General features: G+C 45.6%; 1 protein-coding gene across 1 annotated transcript in view; it reads right to left on the bottom strand.

Annotated features, from left to right (window-relative positions):
• Positions 1 to 826: 826 nt before the first annotated feature.
• The window catches only part of KIAA1217 (KIAA1217 ortholog), a 296,834-nt gene continuing 278,250 nt past the window's right edge, over positions 827 to 19,410 (bottom strand). Inside the window, 9 exon segments of the mRNA XM_045588070.1 lie at positions 827 to 2,475; positions 2,478 to 2,793; positions 3,469 to 3,591; positions 4,111 to 5,763; positions 5,875 to 5,952; positions 9,710 to 9,829; positions 12,770 to 12,934; positions 14,675 to 14,838; positions 18,399 to 18,570. Of these exon segments, the coding sequence (XP_045444026.1) occupies positions 2,252 to 2,475; positions 2,478 to 2,793; positions 3,469 to 3,591; positions 4,111 to 5,763; positions 5,875 to 5,952; positions 9,710 to 9,829; positions 12,770 to 12,934; positions 14,675 to 14,838; positions 18,399 to 18,570 (3,015 nt within the window). The 3' untranslated portion in view covers positions 827 to 2,251.

The following is a 19,410-nucleotide window of genomic DNA, read 5'->3' as shown; positions in this document are numbered from 1 at the left end:
GAAGTGTGGCAGGCAGCTCCTCCGATGGCGATGGTTCCCCCTCCGCCTCCCTGAGGAGGCAGGCAGCACCTCGCTGGGTCTCCGCCAAAGGGCATGTTGAGTCCTTCCCACCCCCCCTCTGGCGAACCCGTTATTGGTCCTCACATGTATGTCCTGCCAGAGCTGCGGGAAGTCTGAAGTTGCATGGAAAGCACAAGCCACAATCTGTTCGTTAGCTGCTGACCAGCAGTCTCAGCTGTTCATACACAGGAGCACATACGCGGGCGTGCAGTAGCTATTACACCTACGTTAGCAGACTGGGCTGTTGGGTCGATTCCAGGACGTAATCGAAACGTTGGAACCTCTGATCCCTAGAAGGTATAAGGCAACTTTCCTGAGCGCTACATACGTAAAGCACATGATTATAGTTACTATAATGCATAGAGACAGGGTAAAATATTTCTGGTGAAGGCATGCCAGCACACGAACCTGAAGGTTATAAGCACTACCAACCGTGTGCTAGAGTAATAAGAAATATTGCACTTTATATGAAATCACCGAGTTAAGTATTTTGGCGGCCACAAGTAGTGATAAGCAGGTTCCTGAGACCGTTCTTACAAGAACAGCCTATTTATATAGTGTGTCTCTTTATGTATTTACAAAAGTTGTTTATCAGTCCATTAGTAATCTTGGCATTATTTTCACTAACCTTTACCCCTATTTTTTGAAGGAAAACTAAGTGTAATGTTAGTTATATTTCCCTTTGGACCGATAATATTTGTTTAAAATTGAGAACGAAAACAAAACAAAAAACACACGCACACACACTCACAAAGAAAACGCATCCTAGTGATAATGACATTTTATTTCAGCTTCCTTCTCCTGGAATTCAAACAGGAAAAAGCCGGTCGAAAGGACCTCTCTGGAAGTGCAGGCGGAGGCTCTGTGCCCGGGTTTGCTCCCGTCAGCCAAACAGTGGCGAGCCTCCGAGAAGAGCGTCAGCAGATCATGCCGGAAGGCACCGCACTCGCAGTGAGCTCCCGAGAGCTCACCGTGAGTCTCCCCAGAGCTTTCGGAACACAGGTTTGAAGCTGGTTCCACGGCACTGATGACGCCCTAACGCCCACCCCATTCCCTTGGCAATAGTTCCGTCTCATTCTCTGCCAAGGACGCAGCTATAGTAACAAGGTACAAAAAATAAGAAGCATGCAGCCCTTTATTAGTTTTGCAAAGTCTCTGCTTATAGTTCTGTATATTACATGACTGTGTTATACAAATACAGTTATTTACAAAAACACTCTAACTGTGCAAACTTGTTACTTTTTAAAAATGTATGGAGAATCCAATTTCTGCCCATCCCAGTATATATTTTTAAAGCATGCATAAAAATTAACTTTGGTGTGGGAAAACTACTCTATGTGCTGTCACATATAGTGTTTTTATGTCTATTTATATATTTACAAAGGTTTATCAGTGTACAGAACAGTACAGAAGTTACACTTTAAAATCCACAACCTACTGTAATAGTGTGGGTTTTCAGGTCTCAAAAAACAAAGGAACGGGTTAGATACTGCAAAGAAAACAACTAGAGAATCCCAATATGTTTAAAAAAAAAATGAAGAAGAAGAAGAAGAAAGCAATGCAAATAAAGCTAGCTTGCTTGGGCTGGCAAATTATTATACATCATTTTCATGGCAGTGCAATTGGTTTGATAAATTGCTTTCTACATATGACCCTGGGTTGGCCTGTTGTCTAGACACTACTTTCAAATGTACAATGCTCTAGTATCAAAATGTTTTTGGCAAAAAAGATCTTGAAAGGAACCATGGAGTTTTGACAAAAATAGAAATCTGTAATAAAGCTAAATAACACTAAAATAAAAGGAAATATTGTAGTATCTCTTTTACAATTTGTATAGTCACACTTGAGTATTTCTCTGTTCACTTCTAGTCTCCGTAATGAAAAATATTTTTATACAAAACATACTAAAATTCTGGAATCATACATGTTTTACATGCTGAATACATTTTTCTTTTCCTGTCTCACATACACCCTTCTCTCTCGCCATACTCTCTTCCTGTAACACGTGCTTGCTTCATTTAACAGGTGTTGAATACAGACAGTTAACACTATGTAATTACAAGAGCAACAACTAAAAAGACAAAACCAAACCCAACAAGCTTTACTGAAATCTACTCATCCCCAAACAGCACAGCAATATGTTACATTCTCTTATGAAAACAGTTGTTAGAAGACTGATACAATTTCCCCCCTAAATTTTTAAATGTGACTCCAGCTTGTGCCTATAGGATGTGGCCTTTAAGAGGTTTCCTTTGCTGTGGACGGGGTGGCTTTGCTGGAGCTTCCGTTCTGTGCCTTGTAGCTGGTGAGGCTGGGGGTATGGATGGTCCTGATGCTCCGGGCACCTTGGTTCAGTGAAGTGGGGGAGGCGGGGGAGGGGGGGGAGGAGGAGCAGGAGGGTGGGGCTGCTCGGCCATTGGGAGTCTGCAGTGAGAATGAAAGATGGTGACCTTTACCTGTGTGAGTGGGGCTCTGAAACTTCAAGGAGCCATTAGAGACAGAGGGGATGAGGGAGGCGGAGGAGGCGGATCGTCCTGTTTGGGGGCTGAGAGGGTTAGAAGTAACCAGTGGTTTAGAAGCAGCTGGGTTAGGGAGGTTAGAGCTGTCACCGCTAGAAGAGGGCAGAGAGCCGCTTTTCCCAGAGCTGGGAGAAAGGGCTGGAATCTTAGAGGCAGGTAAGGAGGGGAAAGCAGGCTTACAGTCCCCACCAGCTTTCTTAGCACTTCCATTAGCCTGCAAATAAAGACGGCGGGAGACAGTTTGTCAGAAAGCTGGTAACACGATCGATCGTTCCACAGGGTCTGGCAACACAGCCCTTCTGAGAATCATTAAATAAAAGACATCCAACCCAACCAAACCAGTTCAAGGCCTGAGCTAAGTCTCACTGTGCTGTATTGGACCTGGGAGAAGACCCCAAAGTACAGAGCGGAGGGTGCAGAAAGGAAGAAGGCAGACCATGTCTGGGGCTGGGTCAGCCATGCGTCTGGGTCACGAAGGGGCGAGGGCGGGGCGTGGAGGTTAATGTGCCTCTAATGCAATGCAATCAGCATGTCCGTTAGTTAGTGGGGGAGACTTCCAGGACGGTTCAACCACAGGCTTGCCTACTCGGCGTCTCAGGGCGTTCTGGTGAACCACTACATTCGCCAAAGAAAAGCCAACCAGCGAGGCAGCTTGTGTTAATGGCTAACCTTGGGACTCACAAAGTAAACGATGTTTTATTGCAAGCATGCAAAAGCGTGGAGGAAGAGTTCAACAAAGGTTTTTAGACTTTCTTCATGCCCCAGATCCAGGAAGTCTACACGGGCCATAGCTTACAAGGAAAACACAACGTTTGGTATAAACTAGGTCAGCAACTTGCTTCACCACTGCACGTGTGTCCATCCAAAACCGCTTTTAAGGTAAAACTACCTGACGGTATTGGCGGGGATCCTGCAGTTTGGTCTGCTTGCCGGGCTTGTCCAGGCTGCCGGGTCTACTCTTGTTGCTCATGGGCACGGGCATCCTGCTGGTCTGCGGGGTCCCACTGGGGGCCTGTGGGGAAGAGCAGCGAGAGGGGGGAGAGAAGGGGAGCACGTGAGTGGGTGATCACCGAGAAGCTCAACGTGAGAAGCCGCAGCCCTCCATGCAGAACAGGCCTGGGAGACGGACATCAGAAGACACCACTGGGTTAATTCCGAGAATCAAACAGAATAAACTGCTCCACTACTGATCAAACGGGTTTTAATGTGAGTGCCAGAGCAATCATTTCAACGGCAAGTGGATGACCCAGCATCCTTGCGCGGTCTACCCAACACCAATCAGCAACAGAGGTAAAACCAGAGTCCATTAGCTGTTAGACACCCAGTTGTTGTTGTTTTCGAAGGGGAGGGAGGAAGTGTGAGAGAAAAGCATCAAGGCGAACAGACAAAAAAAAAAAAAAAAAAATCAAGTATAATTAAACGAGCCACCTGAAAGGAAGCAAGTCAATCACAAGACACCTTTGGCTAACGGTGATTATGGCAGATTTAGGAAAGCGGCTGGGCCTTTTCATTTTCTACCAGACCAAGATACCTTACGTGAAGCTGAAGGGATGGATGAGGGGGGCTCTAGGGCAGTGGGAGGTTCTTCCAGGACTAGCAAGGCTCGGGGAGAGGAGGCCTCCCGGGCTATGTGGGATGAGCTTGCAGCAGAATCTCTGCCAGGAGAACACGAGGTGTCCGTGAGGGCTTTCGGACTCATTTCACTGATGGTGTTTTCCAGCTGCTTGATGGTCTGCTCCAGGCTGTCCAGGGTCCTGTAGGTGTTATTCCTGATCTCGTCTGTCCTGGAGAGGGAGGACGTGCTCTCCAGCCCGGGCTGCCCTTGTCTCCGGAGCTTGTGTTGGGGGGCGTCTTCGGGCGGAGAAGACTGAGGGATTTCAAACCGCTTGGCTTCTTTGTGCTGCTTCAGAGTGCCGTCCTCTTCCTCCTCTTCGTAGACCACTACCTGCAAGGTCTTCTTCCCCGTCTTGGTTCCTGTGCGGATTGCCTGCGTGAGGGCGGCGAGTTGCTTTTTAGGGAATTTGAACTTGAACTTTTTCTTGGGACTCTCTGACTGGTCGTATGCCCCATCACACTTGCTTTCTGAACCTGGAGAGTCTGCTCCGCCGCTCGTGGCCAGCTCGGCCTTATTCACTCCCTGTCCTCCTGACACTCCGGTGTCTCCAGAGAGGGAGCGTGGCTGCAACCGGCTCTCGGCCTGTAGTCCTGAGCCGGGGCCTGACACGGCCTTATGGAACTTTTGGGAAGTGTCATTCTGGACCACAGCATCTCCATTTTCCTCCTCTTCCTCCTCTTCTATCTTTTCCTCTGTCATCATTCTCTCTAATTCCTCATCGCACTCCTCAAATATGGTTGAAAGTCTCTTATACGCAGATCGGATGTCCATGGGTTCGTCAAAAATGATGATGACTGGTTTCTTGTCTAGGCACACGACTGGCTCTTCATTTTCAGTCCCTTCTTGTTGGGAAGTCATCTCTTTTTTGGCATCAATGTTCACTGTCTGCACATCTTCTCCCTTCTTGCTCACTATCTCGCGGACCTCCCCGCTGGAGAGAACCTGGACCGCAGTCCTGGTGATCATGAAGGCGATGTTGTCTGTGGGCCCACTTTCCTCGGTGGGAGAACTCGGGGTTGATTCTCTGTCCTCATTAGGCTTTCCGTTATTCGCATGCCAACCCCCCTTGGGTCTTAGCACGACTTGGCCGAACTCTGTCACAGGAACCTCTTGATCTTGAGTTTGGACATCACAAATACTCAATTCAGTAGACCTAGTGGGCGAGAGGAAGTGACATCTATCCGCATTTTCTTGACCTTGTTGAGCCATCTCTTTTGTCTTCCCATAATTCATCTTCTGGTTCTCAGGGTCAGATGGAGGGCCCTGCAGCCCTGAGGTTTTAGGCCCTTTGCTTATTTCATCTCCTAACAAATTGGTGCCAGGGAAATTGGAACTGACCTTAGCCACATTTTTCTGGGAATAGTTTCTACTGTCTCTAAGTAAACTCTTATTGGGTATGGAATTTTCCTTCATTAAGATGTCAGTTTTATATTCGGATGTTCTTGAGGCATCAAGAATATCTGATGTTCTTGATGTCAGTTTTATATTCTGATGTTCTTGAGAAATACTATTCTCCACTCCTCTTTCCCACTTAGGGTGGTCACTAGGTGTAGGAGCCCCCGAGGTGACCTGCGAGGGAGAGTGGAGGAGGAAAGTGACATGCATTAATCAGAAATGGATCTGCAAAGGAGGCTAATTAATCTGAATAGTATCGGCTGGAACACGAATGGGGAAACTCACCTTTTGGGATTCCATTTGGGGGCCATTTTCATATTCAACATCAGATTTCCGTACGTCTTCGTGGAAAAATTCCAAATTCTGGTAGGATAGTGTAGGACATGTTACTCCACAAAACCACACCCACCCCCAAAGTGGACTATAACTAAACTGCTCCTTTAATTACATTTCCAAAACATGCGGGCCAACCACAAATGTTACCACCACTTTTGGGCCACTAGTCCAAAGCCTATAGCTCTGTTTACCTTGGGCTGTTTTGTTCGCCAACTTCCAAAAATGCCCTGTCTTTGCATAAGATGAAAATCCTAATTAGCAAAATATTTTAAGAAATTCAAATCTGGTGGGGGAGCAGTGAAGAGAATAAAGGGACTGATTCTGTAGGAAACGTCCTCTTTTCTACATCTGACAGTGAGCGTGGCAGAAGCGGGAACCAGTGTGGTGTGCCATTGCAGAGGCACACCATGACAGCAGGCAGAATCAACATCTTCTGCCTGCGGCTTAATTGTGTCACTTCAGGCAAGTCACTCCACTTCTCTGGGCCTCAGTGTTCTTGCTTATAAACTGAGGCATTAGACCAGCAGATTTTTCATGTCCCTTCCAGCTAGTTATTTCAGTCCTATCAGTTTTGTTTATGGAAAGTGTCCTCCAAGGACATCTGCACTGGTAGGGTGTAGGACTTTGAGATAAAAAAAAAGACATTCCTTTTCAAATGACAGATTGAAATACACTTGCAGTTTGTACTTGCACTTGCCAAGGAAAGTGTCAAAATAGCCTTCAAAGCAATCACACCAAGAAAATCAAATGCAAATTCAGTGTGATAATGCTGCTAAAATATCATCTAAACATTTACAAAACAGATATCTGAGGTTCAGATTGCGACTGGCACATCATAAAGAAGGTTTTATTCACTATATAGTCTGATGCAGAACAAAGAGGCATCCCGAGGCTCGCACCGAGATTCCAAACAGAAAAGCCCAGCACAGAGGACCCAGGACGCAGAGGGCTCCCCCGGGAAGCGCACCCTTCCCCGCATGGCTGTGTCGGTAGCCCAGCCCTGTGACAACGCTCACACTAACCGTGCCCTGTCATTGCCAGGGCACTGCTGTCCTTTCTTCTCGGTGCAGAGGCCCAAGAGGAAGAGGTGTGTTTAGTAGGATAGGACACAACCCCAACAAGGTTGTTTGGTTACAGCAACAACAGCATAACAAAGCGCAGTAACCCAGGCCCCCACCAAAGTCAGCCCAGAGCAGTCCTGCTACCCTGGTTAAAAGTGGAAGGGATGTTCATACAGGTTAAGGGATAATACACAAACAACAGAGTCCCTATACGTCACACGGAAAGATCACACAAGGTACGAGGTGCAATAGCCAGCCAACACCACCAGTTTAACTTCTCCTTACCCCCAGGAGGGCCCCAAACAAGAGCAATGAGTGACTCAGCTGCTGTAGTTGAACGACATAATATCTTTTGTGGGTTTTTACATTTAGATGATTAAACAACGAATACAACAAGTAAAAGGTTTTATGAAAAAGAAATGAGGCTTGGGCCTAAGGTTTCCATTCCAACTGTGGAGTGAGCACGTTAAGACCTGTGTGAGGATTTATCCCCGAATCAGGGAAGGAATATGACATAAAGAAGATGCCAGTTCCGCTGGCCCAGGTGCTGGGGGGTAGACCTGCTCTCTGTTCTCATTGGTCAGGGCGCGTGCCATACCCATCATGAAATATTTGGAATGCCACCATGTGAGACGTGCATCGTAAGACAGATCGAATAGCAGGAATACTCCAATGGAAGGTCACTAGGATAAAGCTGCCAAGCTTAGGTTTCACATGACCTACCATTTTTGTCACTGGGCTAGAAAAAGAATGGGTGTATCAAAGCAAGTGCATTAACTTCATTCAGAGTAGCATGGTCACAACTGTCATGTAGCCTCACAATGATTTCTTAGATAGTCAAGAATGAATAATTAAGCCTCATTAATATTTATTTATGGGCTCTGAGATTTGGATTATTCAGACAACTGGTGAAGCAGGCTCAATACGCATACGGGCAATAAACCAGAATTAGAGACAGAATTATAGGACTACTGCATAAAAGTCAAGAACTAGGCCAATGCTTTCTGATGACAGGAGAAATACTTTAAGAGGTATAGAAAAGGAGAAGCGTAGCCCAGGAAGAGGTTAATGACAATAATTTGGGGACAAGTCTGAAACCCACATTGTATATAATACTCAAATGTAAGTCTGATGCTGCTATTATGGAGTAGATCAACCTACTAAGTATAATAATCTAGAATAAGCACCTGTGATTAAACCCAGTGTTGGGCACTCAATACAGACCTGCTTATTATTAGCTAATGGACCCCTGATTGAGATAAAAGAGATGGGCAGGATATGGGTTTCTAATTGCTGGACAAAACATCTCATGCAAATTTCAAGGCAATTAACAAAATTCTACAATGAGACAATAATTGTCTTTAGAGGGATCTTCAAGAAGTTCCCAGTTTCTAGTGTTTTAGACAAAAATAGTCCCAAATGTGCTAGGGCTTTTCATGGCCTGATTTTAATAAAGCCACATAAGGAAATTCCAGAGACTGGGGTGCGGGGGGGGGGGGGGGGGGGGATAGTATTTCCAATATGATTGTCATGGATTCAATCCAAATTAGTAGGAGGTTTTCATCATGAGATTTATCAACAATAATGTCATAATCTCCCATGATGTACTGGGAGATTGCACGTTGCCTGGTTACTGGCTTCCTGTGCAGACTCATTGTACACAGGGTCTCTGGGGGCTGTGAGCCAGGCAGGAGCAGGCGGGGGGGCTGCAGGCACCACGCTGTGTCTCTTGGAGGGTTATATTACAATAACTTCCTACTTCGTGACCCTTGAGCTCCTCACTGAGCTTACGTGCACACGGACCGTGGAGCCCACTTGGAGTCGCAATGCGCTAGCCGAGATGTTTAACTTCATTTAAGGGCAACCAGAACCTCTGAACTCTGAAATGTACCTTCTGGTGAGATGTGTTAGGACTTGAGTTGGTCATAATAAGCTTTCTAGCCTGGCATTTGGACAGCAGCTTCATTCCCATAAGATGGCTCTATTGCCCAAACATCATAAAAGCTCCAGGTCTAACTTAATGTTGAGGTTCAGAGATACTCAGGCTCACGTCCTCTCCCTAAAGTACTGAGGTCATGACGATGAACTTTGTTCCAGAGCCTGGACATCTGTTTCGAAGCCATTCGAATGCCACAAAGTGTATTAGCATTAAAACTATACTGAACTACTACTTCTCCTGGACGGTCCACTTGGGAGAATTTGTAACATAAGAGAATTCTGTTGGGCATCTTTAAACATGTGTGCAGATACATGTGTGTGTTTCCATGAGCATGCGCCTGTGGATGGCCGCAGGTGTGCAGCCTCGCCCTGAGCTTCCTTCCTGGAATCTACGGCTTTCACCGATTTTTAATATAGATGCTTTGGTCCAGGAGCTATGTTAAAAATGAGAAAAGTGCTACAACCTTAGTTGGTGTTTCTTTTTTTGTGTGTGTGTGTGTCTGTAAGAGTCATTCTAGACAATCTTGAAAGATGCATATTCTTTAGTTTGTGAAGATAATGCCTCAATTCTGCACACACTATTGTGCACAGAAAAGATGCATCTGCTCAGGAAACCTCAGCCAGTTATCTCTGAACTAAACGCAAAGCGGTGTCTCAGTTCATTGTCTTTTTAAAGGTGAGAGGAAAGGAGAGGGCACAGAAGGACAAGCGCAGGAGCGGTTAGTGTCAGAGCAAGGAAAGAAGGGCTATTCGAGCGCGTGGCAGAGGTGTAATTGCCACGTTACCTTCTTCTCCTTGGGTGAGACTGTGGCCCCCGGCCTAGTGTCTTTAGCGTGACTGTCAGCCCGGGACTGCTCAGCGTGACTGTTTGAATTTACATCCATAAAGGAACACTTCTGGAATGCCTATGGAATTAAAATACTGAGGTTAACAGGATTCTGTGTAGCGGTGAGGAAGGAGGAGACAGGCAGGCAGGGAACCAATCTAGACTGGAGATCGCAGCCCCGTCCTGCATGCAGGTCACACCAGGGCCGGGAGGCAGCACCTTGAAAACCTGCACCCCTGTGGCCTCAGGCCCCCAGAGCTGGCGAGGGGGCGGAGCCTGGGGCCAAGGCCTCCTGATTTCTGGCCACAGCAAGATAAAAGGACACAGTCCTTGCATAGAACACCCTTTCTTCCTGTCCAGGGTGAACCTGGTTTGTGCTTAGAAGAGCTTCTTGTTTTAATCTTTCAAAAATATTAAATATGTAAATGAATTAATTAAAAATTAATTAATTAATTTTCTTTCTCTTTCCTTGATTTTTTTTTATCAGACTCAATTTATTTATTGAAGCTATAGAAAAGGGGCACAAGATATTAATTAAAAACCTTTAAACCTTAAAATAAAAGTAATGCTTGCCAGTTCATTGTCTGAAATAGTAACAGGGACTCCGTGCTCCAAAGCATTCCGAGGTTCACTGAGAAAATGGCGCTCTGCAGCACCCTCAGATTCTGAGTGGCCTCGGAGCTGCCTGAGGTTTCTGAAAATGTCCTGGTTTAGTGGCCACACCAGCTCACGTGAGCAGGGAGCCAGGAGAGAAAGCACAGGCTATGTCTGCAGGGCAGAGGGGAGGGCAGGGTGATGGTGAAAGCAGGAGACACAGTAACCCCAAAAACCCAAGGTTCTTGAAATCAGAGGTTTTCAACACATCACCTGGCTTTAAAAAAATACTATTACCCGGGGCTCACCCAGAGAAATTAAATCTGTAGCTCTGGGCTGTAGGACTTAAACATTTTCCTATGTAATTCTAATGGACAGCCAGGATTAAAAACTACTTATTTAAATGAATCATCTCAAATAATTCATTCACATTTCCTTAATGTCAAGTACTGTCATCTGGAAATAGCTGCAGGCAGAAAGAATAACCCATGTCCTCCCCAGGTGAAAGTCTCATCGCTGGTCCAAGTAAGGATGGAGCTGATGCCCAGGACTCTCCCCAGCCTGCTTTCTGCTCTCCGCGGACTCTCTGCCCCCGCTGCTCCGGCACCCTCCCTGTTGGCCCCGCGTTGCCCAGCACTCCGCTCACTAAGACCACTTGCCATCTCTGTTGGGCTGTTAGACCCTAGACTTCGGAGCCTGTGGTTTCTGATGATGCCTGTCGACGGGAGCATGAAAGTTGTTCCGCAATTACGCTCCATGTCCTGCCGTGGCGTTGAGGGCTGTCTAACCAGAGCTGCTGGCCAACTCTCTGAGCAGCGGGATGGGCCCCTACCCCAGCAGGATGGCTGGGTTTAGTTAAGTTAGGTTTAGAGTATGTCACTCACCACTAGTACTTAACCACCAATAATAAAACAAGGAGCCTATACACTGCTTTTGTAAAGCTTCCAGTTAAAGAAAGCATCAAAGATACTCAAACTTCGATGGAGGGAAATATTCTCAAGTGATGGGCTCTAAGTGGCTAGAACAAATAAATTAATGTTCTTAGGAGGCTAGTGCAGGATTATTCACAAGACTAACACTCTCCACTTCTTTGCTTATTGTTCACCGTGTACAGATCTACAATGATCTAGTGCTCTGTCACCATTTGAATCAAACTGGGCCACAACCCATTCACACGCTAATTTGGGGCCAGATGCTACAATAACCGGCCCCAGGATATCTGCCTACACATTTTAGGACATGCACCAATCCCAGCGACAAGTAGGCTTGACGTACCAGGGTCAATAGCCTCATTGGATAACTGGGTGATGGGTGCCTCCATGCTCCCAGCTGTTTCATGAGTTGCTAACTTTATGAATCTGTGATTCCTATGAATGAAATCCTAAAAACCTGTGAGTAATCTGATTGGTGGAGAGGATGTCCCAGTCCAGTCTGAGTTTAGTGAGGCTCGAAAGGCTCGTGCATGTGACCATCAACCAGCAGCCCCGTGTTTTCTATAAAATCCAAGCAGCTCCTCTTTAGCAGGCATTACCATGGGAAGCAGAGTAGGACAGCAGCAGTGGGAATGACATGGTTTGAAAGCTCTCCCCATTCCAAATGCAGGATGCAGATCCTCCGGCCTGCACACAACCTTGGGTACAATGCTGAAAAGTAACTTGTGTTGGAGCCCCAAGAAAGTCGTGATCTTACCGTCTGAAGGACCCCAAAAATTCCATAATCAGCATGAATCAAAATGAAATACTCTATGAACAGACTTTGGTCTAAGCATTATGCATATGTCTTCAGTTAGTTAAATTCTCAGAACGTAAACGCAGGGCAGAATCACGCCCATAATTTGAATGTGGGATCAGTTTTGGGTATAGCCCCAGCACCCCATCCTTAATCCTATGAGTGGATTGTGGCAATTAGTTACAAGCCAAAAACTAAAAATAACAATTTCTTAAATAGACAAGGAAAATGGTAAATAAGACTATTTGGCTTTTCAGAATATTTGGAAAGATGAAGTTGACATTGAATGGGAACCTTGTATGGAGTGAAGGAGGCCACAAGACTCAAGTTCAGTCATTGTAAATATCAAGGCCAAGTAACAGGACCCCGCCTGAATCGGGAGTTCAGAAGTTCTTATTAAGAGAAACCATGGCCAGTGTTTCTGATTTCCTTTTAAATTATTATTTAAGGGAAACAGACTATCAACAAAGAGGAAGAAAAGTAAATTCTAGAGCTAGAAAAGCTTGCTATTGATTTTTTGTGTACACTTTTTGAGTTGTTCCATGAAATGGTCATTCCTTATACACATCAAAAGGTGTGCTGAGAGCCCAGTGAAGGCAGGGCCAGCCTTCTCTAGCCAATGAGTCCGTTGAGAGATGTAGGCAGAATCCCTGATGAGAAGAGCAAGGAGCTATGGTCAGTCACTGCATCCACATACCTGGAGTTCTGCCATGATTTTGTCTCCTTCTTCTTCCTCTTCCTCGTCCTTTGAGGAGCAGGTAGTGACTGGTGTTGGGGATGGAGTCCATGATGAAGCAGGCTCCTCTGCTGGGCACTTTGTGGCTCTAGCCTGCAGGCTTGGTCCGGCATCTTCACTGCTTACCTGAGGAAGATTCAAGCCACAGATGTTGGCTAAACACCCCCAGGTCTGGCAAAAAGAGGGTGTGACCAAAGAGGACCTCATGTTCCCTCACTGCCTACTAAACTGACTTCCTAGCTCTTCGAATTGAGTTGAAGGGCTATTTTGTCCACTTGCATTTAGTTTAGGTTTTTGTGAACAGATTGAAGAATTATAATAAAATTATAACTCCTCACCATTCAATGCCTGTAAGAAAGGTCCTGCTATACTATCTCTCCTTGAAACTTGAATTTTACATTGAACATACTGTCTAATAAAAGAGAAACATGCAAATTGACAGTACCTCCACTACATCCACAAGCCACGCCTACCAGTCAATCAGGAACGAGTATGCAAATTAACCCAACAAAAATGGCAGCAGCCATGGAGCTAGAGAGCAGGAGGCTTGGGTTTCCCCCTGGCAATGGAGGAAGCCAAGTTTCCTTCCCCACCCTGGCCTCCGCTCAAGGCTACAAAGTTTCAATTATAGAGGATAAATAAATCCAGATACCAGGGCCTCTGCTGGGGTCACTTGGGGTATGTGTGGCTGGCCTGCAAACCACCACAGGCCCCTCATCCAGGCCACCCCATGTCCCAAGAGAACCCCCACCCTGATCCAGGACACCCTCCAGGGCAAACCAGTTGCCCCCTTACCCCCATGCACCAGGCCTCTATCCTATCTAATAAAAAAGTAATATGCAAATTGACCATCACTCCAACACACAAGATGGCTGCCCCCATGTGGTCAAAGATCCTGCCAACCTGTGGACACAAGATGCCCACCACAAGATGGCTAGCAGGGGAGGGCAGTTGGGAGGGACCAGGCCTGTAAGGGAGGGCAGTTGTGGGTGATCAGGCCTGCAGGGGAGGGCAGTTAGGGGTGGCCAGGCTGACAGAGGAGGGAAGTTGGGGATGACCGGGCCTGCAGGGAAAGGCAGTTTGGGGGGGGGGGGGACACTAGGCCTGTAGGGGAGAGCAGTTGGGGGGAACAAGGCCTACAAAGGAAGGCAGTTGAGTCGAGGGTGGGGGGGGGAGACCAGGTCTGCAGGGGAGGGCAATTAGGGATGACCAAGCCTGCAAAGCAGGGCAGTTAGTGGCAATCAGGCTGGCAGAGGAGTGGTAGGGGGGTGATCAGGCTGGCAGGCAGAGTGGTTAGGGGCAATCAGGAAGGCAGGCAGGTGAGCAGTTGGGAGCCACCAGTCCTGGATTGTGAGAGGCAGTCGGACATCCCTCAAGGGGTCCCGGATTGAAGAGGGTGCAGGCTAGGCTGAGGATCACACCTCTCCGTGTATGAATTTTGTGCACTGGGCCTCTAGTAAAAGATAAAACATGCCAAGTTCTGTGCAAGCTAAAGCTTATTAAGCATTTCTCTGTATGGACTTTCTCAACCATGTTAGCTCATCCCAGTTATCTTTGTAAGGTGGTCTTTCTTTTGATTCCCTCTGCTACCCTTACTTTCAATCTCATGATGACCTGCTGGGCAAGTAGCTTATGATTTGCATTTCACATCATTACAGCTAAAAGTCAAGTAAGGATAACAGATTTGCTGCATCTAGTCTAGTAGCACTGGCTGATGTTTTTCCATCGGTGGTATTCCTGCCCATCTAGTTTTATTTGATTCTCTCCCTCAGTACTTTTTATGTTCTAAATGAGAGCAGACATGACCTTATCTAAGGGAATCATATGAACCCAGTGACCAGTTTGCCAGGCCTTAACCCATCTCACCTTAGTGATGGTGTTCTCCTTCCTGCTGGGGTAGACCACTTCGCCAGTCCTGGTGGTGGTGAGCCCGGATCCTGGCAGATAGCTCCGTCTCGGGGGCGGGGGAGGAGGAGGTGGGGACCTGCCCCCCAACCTGTCCAAGTCCTGCTCGGAGCTTGGAGAGTCTTCTGTAAAACAATGGGCCACCGCACAATCATCTCCTTTCAAAATGACGCTCAAGAGTCTGGTGTATTCCTATAACCTTGAGATGTTCTGATGCAAAATTTTCTCTATATTAGTGCAAAAATTAATGGTAAAAACCCTGCAGCCAAACTGACTTGTAATCCTGGAAGGACCTTTCACAAGCTAATTAACCCCTCTCTGCCTTGGTTTTCTCATCTGAAATGAGTATTATAACAAGCGCTTCTCCATTGGGGTGCCCTGAGGATTACTATAATACATAAAGCACAGTGCTTACTGGCTTATGATAAATATTAAACAAAAAAAGCTACCTTGGAGGGATGAGTGATCAGACCTAAAGGCAAATGCAGAATCCTGCTTGGCCTCCAAAGCCCCCAACTCCCAGGCGAAAAACAGCCTTCAGAGGAGGCACTGGGCAGGGGTATGTTAGAGTAGAATATGGCCAAGGAGAGGGCAGAGGGAAACCGGGGAGCACATGGGAACAAAGGACAAAATCACGGGGAAAGTGGAGGCTTTGATCATGGTTATGGGCTTGAAAAAGGCTCTCTACTAAAGAACAGAGACAGCAGATGCAGTACAGAGAGGATTATAAATGAGTATTGCTATCTACTTGGCTTTCCCCAGGAAAATGCTCAGAAAGAGGCTCATTGCAAAGCCCTTCACCAACCTTCCCCACTCCAGCCCTTTGCAAACACTCTGCCCAGCAGCTCACTAATGTGATAGAACCAGAAATTCAGGGTCAATGCTTGTAGTGGGCTTTTCCCAACCCTCTCTAGGGACTGGAGTGTTTGTCTTTTCTGAGCAGAGAGTTCTTAGAATGTCTGACGCGTTCCCAAGACTTGCCCGACTGGTGGCTCAGTGGTTGAGCATCAACCTATGAACCAGGAGGTCAGGGTTTGATTTCCCGTCAGGGCACATGCCAGGTTGTGGGCTCAATCCCCAGTGTGGGGTAGGCAGGAGGCAGACGATCAATGATTCTCTCTCACAATTGATGTTTTTTCTCTCTCTGTCCCTCTTCTTTCCTCTCTGAAATCAATAAAAATGTATTTAAAAAAAAAAAAGTTGTGACAGACTTGGGAAATCATGAGGGAGACATGCCAGTGATTATTCATGGTGGACAGTTCCTGTCTCATGCACGAGGGTGCTGGGTTGGTTACAGGGCCCTGCAGCATCAGGGCTCGCTGGCTCTTATGCCACAGCCTGGCCTCGGGATGGTTACCTCCAGGTTGGGTCCCTCTTGCAAGCATGTCAAACTCGAGGTCGGCGGGCCACATGCCTCAGCACATGCTGGCCCACCTAGTTCTCTCCCCTCCGGTGTGATGACAGACTCCCTCTTTGAGCAACTCATTGAAGCTCCTCTTAGCCCTCTTCTCACTAGCCCTGACCTTCTTACTAGCCCTGACCTTGATCTGCTGAGCCAAGCTTTAGCAAAGAATCCAGTTAGCAAGAATCTCCCATTCTTGATACCTGAGAAGTTCTTCATTCCCCACCCTGATATCTAAGCCCTGAGCCTGCCTTTCGCAGGAATCCTGCCTGCTACACCCAGAGCTGAGTCAGTCTCTCTCCTCCTTTGCAAGAGTCTTGAATAAAGTCTTCCTTGATGTTTTTAAACATCTGTCTTTGTGAATACTTTTGCTTTACCATTGACTGAGGCCACCATCGCCCAAATTTTCCATTCATATTTTTGGGAGCTATCCATCCTTCCCCATTGTATATACAGGCAGACAATTCACCCAAAAGGAAATACAAATGATTTTTTAAAACCCTAAGCTTACAATTTTACCCCATTAGTAGATAAAAATAAAAGCAATAATATTCATGACAAATAAAGAAAAATAATAGAAATCAAAGTTTACAGAGAATGGATGATACCCTCACCCACCTCTAGTGGCCTGGACATCAGTAGACTCTTTCTGACAAGAAACCAGGCCACGTGTTAAAAAAGAAAGCAACAACAGTAAGAACACTTTAACTGAGTGAAGATACTCTGGGGAGTAATTAAAAATAAAATTTATGCAAACTTTTTTTTTTAATCTGAAAGAATAAAAATCCCAAATGAGGTTAGTAAAATGTAATGTTAGTATTTTTGTTGTATAATATAACCAGGAGAAGGAACAATTAAAATTTATTTATCATTCTAAACATATAACATTTTTCTTTTCTTTTCTTTCTTTTTTTACTTTATTTTTATTGTTGACACTATTATGGATGTCCCCATTATCCCCCCTTTGCCCACCTCCACCCAGTCCACCCCCCTCCCCTCTGGCCATCACCACACTGTTGTCTGTGTCTATGGATTATCCATACATGTTCTTTGGCTAATCTCCTCACTGTCATTCATCCAGTTCCTACTCCCTTCCTCCTCTCTAACATCTCATTCTAAATTTATAACTTATTTGTAATTTTAAAACATCAGAGGAGACTCTATGACAAAAACTAATAGTGGGAAGAGTGAATTAGGAAAGAGAGAGATACAAAGAGGTAGATCATATTATCCATTAAAAATTCTCCATGGGAACTTTGGGAGAAATGCCAGGGTGGTGAGAGCAGACCTGCCCCTCCCAGGGCCCTCTCCTCTCTGGTCTGCATGGCTGAACCTCCAGGGCCTAGCCAGGCCTCTCAGAACTGGCAGGTAGGGAAGGAGTGAAAAACGCTTCTTAGCACAGAGTGAGGGGGAGACTTTCAGTGAGGAGTTTTAGAGCAGCTTTGTGGAATGAAAACCTGGAGTGTTACAGTTATAAATTTCCTTGATAAGTTAAGATGGTGATTCCATTTCAAATTAATTTTAGTTGCTGGATGAGATCTCATTCATTGAGTATGACACATTGGGGCCACAAATAAACAATGATGTCACATAACTTTTTTTTTTTTTAATCCTCATCCTAGGATTTTTATTGATTTTTTTTTTTTTTTTAGGGAGAGAAACATTGATTTGAGAGAGAAATACCGATTGGTTGCCTTCTGTAAGTGCTCTGACCAAGGAATCAAACCCTCAGTCTTTTGGTGTATGGGATGGAACTCCAACCAACTGAGCCAGCTGGCCAGGGTAGATGTCATATAATTTTAATATCAGAATAAAGCACAAGGCTTGTAATCGCTTCGTAGGCTGAGATTTTTTTTTAAAGTTATTTTATATTACTACTGACATATTGAGGCTTAACTTCCATAGTTCAGTTGGTTAAATTTATAATTTAATAATTTTGATTTAAAAAATACGATTTCATCTTACAAGCTACTCTCCCCCTGGGAGCCCATAAAAGCTGGCACTTCTCTCCCGCAGCCTATGAATAACTCCTGCTTTGAATGCACGCCTCACACTCTCCCAGCTGGTGCTGGGAAGTGTCATGAATTCACAGGAAATGTAGAAGCTGGGAAATCTAAAAGTTCCTTGCTGGGCATTGTTCTAGCATCCTAACATAGAACAGCTTCCCTACTATGGCTATGGTTACGGTTTCAAAGCAGCAGGGAGGCCCAAGGGACACCTGGGAGATTGTGAGAGCTCGGCCCCTCCTGGCCCAGGGCAGCCGGCGCAGCGGTCAGACCTTACCGGAGAGCTCCAGCCTGTCTCCGGGGGCGTCACCCTTGGGCTTCAGGGGCATCTCTAGGTTTGGAATTGACTTCATGATATTGGCCTGAGCTTCTTCCAGGAGCTTCTCAAACTCCTTCCCATTATAGTGGTCCAGGTTTTGTCTTTTCTCTTCCCACTTCCTTTCTGCTTGCTGAAGGAAAAGAGCAGGTGAAGAAAGTTGTTAAAAACAGAGGGAAAAGCTCATTAATTGTTTAGAGATTTCCTGTTGGGTGGGAGGGGATGTAACACAGTTAAAGTTTTAGCAAAATAACGCTCTGGGTTGTGTGCTGAGGAGCACCTGGCAAATCAGACCAATCTGCTGCCTGCTGCCTCTTCTACAGCTAAATGGGCTACACTCATTCCTATTGCAGCAAGCTCAGAAATCATATTCAGTCATTAAATGATGACTGAGCACTTACCAAATACTTCTACCAACAGTACACTATCCCAGGTAAGTATCCATAACCAAGTTTTTGTTTTCTAAATTGAGTTTTCATTGTAGAGATGTTCAAACAAATAGAAATAAATACCAAATAAACACTCACTGGGAGCAAAGAATCCAGTGAGCCATATAGCACATTTTCTTACTTAGAAAAACGGGCAAGTTGGGGGTGAGATTACTTAGATGACCTGTTTATAGTACAAAACCAGCAACAGTTGAATTGAGGGCACACAAATACCACATGAAATGATTCTTGATGTTTGCAGTTCTATTGCTTTGCGTTATCAGCAGTGCTTGGGCAAGAATGATCATTAGTTTGAAAACAGGCATTGACAAAATGTTACTCATTTCTGTAGATTCTTTTAAAAATTGAAAATGAACTATATGTTAATAAACACTGATTTTATAATCACTCAAAGTGTGCATACATTTCTTGGGACATCATATTTTATATAATAAGGGTAACATGCAAATTGACCATCACACCATCATAAGATGGCTGCTTATGACCAGGTTGGTACGGGGGTTAGTGTGGGACGACCAAACAAC

The sequence above is a fragment of the Pipistrellus kuhlii genome, unplaced genomic scaffold, assembly GCF_014108245.1.
Source record: "Pipistrellus kuhlii isolate mPipKuh1 unplaced genomic scaffold, mPipKuh1.p scaffold_m20_p_1, whole genome shotgun sequence".
In the NCBI taxonomy this organism is placed as follows: Eukaryota; Metazoa; Chordata; class Mammalia; order Chiroptera; family Vespertilionidae; genus Pipistrellus; species Pipistrellus kuhlii.
Note: the sequence above shows the minus strand (reverse complement) of the source record. Positions and strands in the feature narration are given on the sequence as shown.